At 40.0% G+C, this 7605-nt stretch overlaps 1 protein-coding gene across 1 annotated transcript; it reads left to right on the top strand.

The window, feature by feature from the left end:
* Nucleotides 1-2663: 2663 nt before the first annotated feature.
* On the top strand, nucleotides 2664-6714 carry kcnj2a (potassium inwardly rectifying channel subfamily J member 2a). The gene has a single exon (XM_084323858.1). It carries the CDS (start codon nucleotides 2797-2799, stop codon nucleotides 4078-4080), a length of 1284 nt encoding a protein of 427 aa, XP_084179984.1. The 5' UTR covers nucleotides 2664-2796; the 3' UTR covers nucleotides 4081-6714.
* The last annotated feature ends 891 nt before the right edge of the window (nucleotides 6715-7605 follow it).

Genomic DNA, 7605 nt, shown 5'->3' with positions numbered 1-7605 from the left:
GCATACAGGTATTAAATAATTGCTGCAAGGCCAGCACATACGAATTTACAGTCAGATTAAATGAATGAGCCGATTTAGAATTTAATTGAGTTTTGTAAATGAATTAAGCATCAAAGATTCAGCAGATTCGTATACGCACGACAAAAGCCGACGTTTCTTCGTCATACTTTATACCTGTTTCCATTTTAATATGATTTAAATTATGTCATGTATTGTACATGTAGTAAAGTATGGGCTCTGCCTCTGAGTTGTGTGCGTGTGAGTGATTGCATCAGAAGTCCGTTCCCATTTCCCCCCGCACCTGTTAACATTTGTCGCTGGCATTTGTTGCATTCCGAGCGCAGCTGAACGTCTCTTCTCGGAGCCATAGACCTATATCGGAGACTTTCATTTGAGGATGTACAGTGTATTATTAAAGTGCTTTAAGTGCACTCTACATCCGAGTAGAAATGATGAGCAGCGTGGCTCTGTTTTACGCACAAAACGTGCACTCTTGGAGACGCCAATCTCTAAACAAAACAAATAAATAGATGCATAATTGTGTTAGATCACATCTGATTATTAAGCTTTCTATGAATATCCCGTAGTCTTTATACTTTATATATTCGTAAACGTAACAATATTGCTACAGTATTAAATTATACATTGTTATCAAAATGAGAAAAGAATGATGGCAAGGTAGCTACAAAGGGCCATAATGGGCATAACTCCAGTTATAATAAAGTCTCTGTTTATCAGCCGCAAATGAGGAGAAATTATGCCATGGCTATGAGTGTAGCAGCATCGCTGATTACTGTCAACAGTGCATGCAAATTAGTCCCTCGTTTGATTACGTCATTACTTTATTACTTAGGAAATACATTTAAAAGAGAAAAAAAAAACATGTTGCCACAGTTCTTCAGCTTTTGTAGACCTGAATATCTTGCAGACACACTGACTGCACATTCAAGAACTGTGTTAGCAAAGGCTGGCTTCGCAGGTACATTTCATTATTTGGGCATTTTGTCAAACCTGGAACAGTCCTCTGATTTTCCTTAGCCACCCAATAGGCCAACCCCTCATTCATCTTTTTACTCTCATCCCTCTCACAAATCCTTGGTGAAAAACTGATGCATTCACCCAAAACGAAAGATGAGAAAGTGTGAAGGAGCTCACGTTATAGAGGTTGTTGCCAGGACAACAAGGCCTGGGACATGTACAACAAGACGCACAGCTTTAATGAGTGGTGTTTTAGTCTTGCCAGGAGAATCCTCACAGGACAGCCATTACGGTGCAGAGAGAGAGGGTGAAATCTCTCTGGGGCTTCCTGAGAGTCAACAAGCCATACACATCGCTCTTTCGCACCCAAAGAGGCAGCCAAAATGTTTTATTCACATACACACATATTCATAAAATGATATACTGTATTTATAAAATATACTGTACTCAGGAGTTGGAACGTAATTATGTAGCATGGTAACAGCTCATCATTCTTCTTCTTATCCTCAACAGAGATTAAAGTTGACGGGGTAACTGATATTTATGAGTCTATATTTATCAGTCTATGGACACTTTGTAAAATATAAATCTACTCTTGTAAAAAAAAAAGGGGGAAATGTTATAAGCTGATAATTCGTCATACTTATTAATGTTTCTAGAATGTAGATGTGACAAGATAGCCTAAAAGATCTAAAAGACAAGTTCGGTTCCAATTAAGTAGGACCTTTTTTCACAGGCAAAACACGTTTGGTCTTTCCACGGTTGATATGACAAGGTGCTCTGTGTGATAATGGGTAGTGGTAATGCACCCATGAGCGATATGGCCCGAGTGGTGAAAGGCAGCTTTGTGTGATAATTATACGTCCTCACGGAGGTCACAAACTTGCACCAACATCGTCCTTAACGAGTGATTATAACATCATCCATTACAAGTGATTATCTATTCCTGTTAACGTGCATGTGACTTTCTGTCGTGGCGATATGATGATATGTGGATGTAAAAAAACTGATATGTGGATCTGTGTGTATTCTCAGTGCAGACCTTTTTAATTTGACCCAAATTGGGAAAGAAAAAACGAAAGAAAAACAAATCAAACTAAATGGTCGATGGGATCCCATAGAAACACAGCCCATAGTCCAACTAGAGATGACTGTGTCACCGTAGCAAAGCCAAAAAAAACAAGTCCGCTTTGTAAGTGACCTCGGTCCAATTACTCTGTGACCGTGTTTCAGAGAAGGTTTACAGGTCAGAATAGGGTTAAATAGAACTGTCATTTTGTCATAACCGAATGAAACATTGTTGGCACACAGAGACATGCTTTCCCTTGCCCTTTGGGTATTGGAATATTTTATGTCTTTCTCAGGCTGTGCACGCTGTGAGTTAATGCTGCCAGAGTAACTGTTTATACTACAGCAGGGTCATATTTCATGTTCAACAAGTTGATACCATTGAAACCTTATAATGGCTACTCAATTTGATCTATCTGGAAGATGTTGTTAGTATACATTGTCTAACAAACCTTTTTTTTGTTTTTTTTTGTGTCTCTGGTTTCCATAGTATATGAAATTGATGAGGCCCAAACACCTGATGAGAGAGGCCTGACCAGTTCAGCCCTGCAGCCCTCGCTTTGGTTGCAGTCAAGCCAGAGGCCACAGAGGGCAGAGAGGCATCTCCGCAACCTGCCTCTTCTTTTTAATCACCATTTCCTGCTTAAGTCGGTCCCCCGAAGTGTTTCAAAACTGTTTCTCCAACGCTTCTTCCAGAAACTCAGACTGTTTTCCAAAGCAGAAGCAGCACAGCCCTCCCAGACAGAGGTGATGGGAAGTGTGCGAGCCAACCGCTACAGCATTGTGTCATCAGAGGAGGACGGAATGAAGCTTGCCACCATGGCAGTGCCCAATGGCTATGGGAACGGCAAGGGCAAGGTGCACACGCGGCACCAGCCTCAGAGCAGGTTCGTGAAGAAAGACGGTCACTGCAATGTGCAGTTCATCAACGTGAGTGAGAAAGGCCAGCGCTACCTGGCTGACATTTTCACCACGTGCGTGGACATCCGCTGGAGATGGATGTTCATCATCTTCTCCCTAGCCTTTCTCCTGTCATGGCTCTTCTTCGGCTGTGTCTTCTGGCTGGTGGCCATCTTCCATGGGGACTTGGAGAGTAAAGTCCAGAGGTGTGTAACCAATGTGACCAGCTTCACGGCTGCTTTCCTCTTCTCCATTGAGACTCAAACCACAATTGGCTACGGCTCCCGATACGTGACGGACGAGTGCCCTGTTGCGGTGTTCATGGTGGTCTTCCAAAGCATCGTGGGCTGCATCATCGACGCCTTCATCATCGGTGCCGTCATGGCCAAGATGGCCAAGCCCAAGAAGAGGAATGAAACTCTGGTGTTCAGTCACAATGCCACGGTGGCCATGAGAGACAACAAGCTGTGTCTGATGTGGCGCGTGGGCAACCTGAGGAAGAGCCACCTGGTGGAAGCGCACGTGCGGGCGCAGCTCCTCAAATCGCGTACCACAGCCGAGGGGGAGTTCATCCCCCTAGACCAGATGAACATAGACGTGGGCTTCGAATTCGGAGTGGACCGCATCTTCCTGGTCTCCCCCATCACCATTGTCCACGAGATCGATGACAAAAGCCCCTTCTATGACATGAGCAAGCAGGAGCTGGAGACCTGCGAGTTTGAGATAGTGGTCATTCTAGAGGGTATGGTCGAGGCCACTGCCATGACCACGCAGTGCCGCAGTTCCTACCTGGCCAGCGAGATCCTCTGGGGTCATCGCTTTGAGCCTGTACTCTTTGAGGAGAAGAACTACTACAAGGTGGACTACTCTCGCTTTCACAAGACGTACGAGGTGCCGAGCACCCCGCTGTGCAGCGCCAGAGACCTTGCAGAGAAAAAATACATCCTGTCCAACTCAAACTCCTTCTGCTACGAGAACGAGATTGCACTTGAAAACAAAGAGGACACAGACGAGGGGAACGGGGGTAGCGTGGGCCCCGACGGCACCCAGGCGGACAATATCTCGGAGAGCGAGCACAACCAGGCCACCGTGCCACTAGAGCCGCGACCTCTGAGGCGAGAATCAGAAATATGACTTTTGCAGAACTTATCTAAAAAATCACCTCTTGCTCTGAAAAGGCACATTGAGCTGAACTGGGCCCTGGTGGTAGAGGAGAAGTTCAAGCCTGACGGTACTGCTGTGGGAACGGACTGGTTGAGGACTTGTATGTAAGATTTATTTGACATGTAATTAAATACAATATGACATAAATGCAGCACTATGAACCATGTGCATATTGAAGAAAGGGAAAAAAGGAGAAAAAAAAGTCCCTGTGAATGTGTGCATCTATTTAGTGTATTTTGACTGAATAATGTAGAGAAAGGGGTTGTTGGAATGACTTGAAAATAGCAGGCATGTCTCTGTTTCTCTGTCCAGCAAATTAAGAACAAGATTTATTACGAATGGTGGTTCTATATCTATATTTTCTCCAAGTGCTGGTATAAAATCTATCCTCAACGCACAGAAACTAGAACTAGAAAAAAAAAGAAAATAGAAATTAACAATTTCGTTTTTGACTGTTTAACTCTCTCGCAGTGACTATCATAGACTTTCTCTTTGCTAATTTGCACATTAATTGGTTTTTGGGCAAAAGTGATTTAAAATCCTTCCTAAAAATCATGTTTTTAAAGTTTTATATAATTAAACTGCAAGTCTGCCTGCCTGGTGATTCCAAATCCAAGAATGGAATCTCATCAACGTTTCACTCACAATTTCATGTACTTTTTTTTCTTCTTTTAAATTATACAGTTTTGAATCCAGCTAGACTTGACGCTATTGTGAAAGATTCCAAAGGACATCTTGATGTAGCCTTAACAAGAAAGAATGTAAGTGGTATGTAAAGTACCTGTATAAATACTAAGAACCAATTCATACTTTTAGATAACAGATAAAGGTGTTCACTAAAGCACCATGTCATATATTTCCTATAGCCTTGTCTCACGACAACTTCTTGCTGCCATACATTTCTGAAGCAAATAAGGTACCGTAGATTTACTGTTCATGAGCTGGACTCATAGCAGGCATTATACATTGCAGAGGTCGAATGGCCTTTTCTTCTTATTTTTTTTTTTTTTTAATAGTAGCTCTGGTATATTTTATATAAAAAAAACAGTTCTAGTGAATTCAATATGTATACAAGTGTATAGTTAGGCCTAATTCTTTCTTGATATTTCAGCCTCCCAAAATAGAGTCTATTATGAACAAAGCGATTAATTATATGACTTGAGAGCTTCTGTTCTTGTACTAGATGCTTTTCGAACTTTCAGGCTGTGAGGGGGCAGTTCATTGCTGGTCAAATTGATAGAAGCATGCCTGTTTTTGTATGAAGGAATTGAGCAGGGTAGTATTAATGGCATCAAAATGTAAGGATTAATTTAAACCTAGAAGAGGGGTAAAATGAGAATACGAATGTTCTTAAAAGTGCTGCTATGTTGTTGCATTTCCTAGGGTTGAAATAACAAAAGCCAAAGAGTATTATTATCATAGTTATGTTTATTTCTTTTCTTCTGTTTTTTTTATACACAAAACATCACCTAATTAGATTGGTACAGATATGAGTAGAATACTTAGTACATTATTACGCTGAAGAGGGTTTTGTTGTTCAATTGCATGTATACAGTACATCTTATCATTTCAGTTGGTAATATTTAGCTTGATCCACTTCATCAAGCCTTAATACCACAATCAAAAAAGTGACTTCAGGATTGCACAAACTATCTAAGATGGTAAACTTGGCATTCTTATGTTTCACATGATGTAGTTACGTATGACCTAAGAAGTTGTTCACATGATGTAGTATGACCTAAACAATAAGAGGTTTTAAGCCTACTAATGTTTGTAGGTTATTTCATAGCTCAATTGATCACAAATGTTCAAATTAATCGCAACCAAAAGGTTAATATTCAAAGCCAAACATGTAAAGCAGATTTTTAATCCAACACAAAACGAATCTTCTTGGGGCAAAAAACAAGAAAATGTATCTCCTTCTAATCTCTCACACAGTATTATGAATGGAGATTTAGCATTTATCAGTTGCTGTCATGCAGAATAGTTTATATAGAAACACCTCTCGGTGACTATATTGTACATTGTCTCTTTTTGCCAAGAAATAGATACTAGAGATGTCTACTCTTTAAACTCATATAGCCAATGCTGCAAAAATATAAAAATTCATTTATAGTAAATTTGTTTATGAGTAAAACAGTTGTACATTGTTGATACAACTGTCCCATTGTTTTTCTGCACATGTGTGTATATTCCTCCTGCCTCCTTATCGATACTGTTATTTTTCAATCTCCATTTTAAAGCATTGTTTTATTTTGGGAATGTAAGATTGGAAAGCATAGTTCAAAGCCAAATGTACTGTAACCCTGGCATATGAAGGTGTACTGCACAAGAATTTGCATTAAGACAAATTTATATCCTGTATCTTTTTTTCCTCTTATATTTTTTTTTATCAACGACAGACGGCCATTAGGTTATAGTTCCAACAATTGTAAATACACCCCTCCCTGTTGCAGTAATTTTGTATCAGTCTTCCAAATGTACTGCAAAACCATGGAATGTACAGATCTTTTTTTACTAATAATATTATTGTTATTATTGTTATTATTATTATTGTACATGCTATTATATTGTTCTTTTTTCAATAAAACATTGACGAATGATCAAATGCAGTAGGGTCCTTTGTCATTGTAATCGAGTGTGCAGATATAATTTAGTTTCAGGTCCTTTGTCATTACCATTCGGATAAGTGATGGCTGAAAATGCAGTTTTCCGACAATAGCAGTTTTCAGTAATGCAAATGCAAGTCAATTGGCACCCTTTGCATGTCTCTGGGCCATGTTTGGGGAATGTTTTGGAAGGTGCAACCAGTAAACCACTATACATTTCTCACAACTTTTGCTATCTCCGAAATCAAAACACTGCTGCAAGGCCTTTCTGGGTACACTCAAATTACTCTGTGACAAATCGGAAAGGACTCTTAAAAAAATAAAGAAAAAATAAACAGGCTGTTCCTTTAAAGGGGAACTATATGTCCAATTTAAGAATTCATACATGTTATAACTATATGGTCTTAGTCCAATAATATTAGTGAAAACAAACAACTCTCTCCCGAATCCAAAAACTAGAGTGCTAAAACTCAAACTTGTTATGTCATAAAGTCTGGAGCTGCTCCATAGATGATGAATTGAGAAAGGAGTTCTAGGTGACACTGAGAGCACCCAGGGGAATGTTCTGTGTATACAGATACATTTTCTGTTTCAGAACTGAGAGCATAAAATGAAGCTAATTTCGGTATAAAAACTCAAACACTCCCATTCATTGTCCATAGAGCAGCTCATGGACTTTATACCTGATGAGCTCACAAGTTTGAGTCTTCTCTGGCTTATGCCTTCACGAGCGAGTTCACAAAAATATCTATTGAACTTTCCTAGGCCATGGAAATAACACATTCTGAATTATTCATTTGGGCGGTGTTCCCCTTTAAGTAGAGAGGGTTTTAGCTTCAGAGAGGCAGAGAGTAGAGAGGGGATAGCTTCATGAGAAAATCTGACT

This window comes from Notolepis coatsorum, assembly GCF_963971535.1.
Source record: "Notolepis coatsorum genome assembly, chromosome: 10".
NCBI classification, from domain to species: Eukaryota; Metazoa; Chordata; class Actinopteri; order Aulopiformes; family Paralepididae; genus Notolepis; species Notolepis coatsorum.
This window is presented reverse-complemented; position numbering and strand designations above follow the sequence as displayed.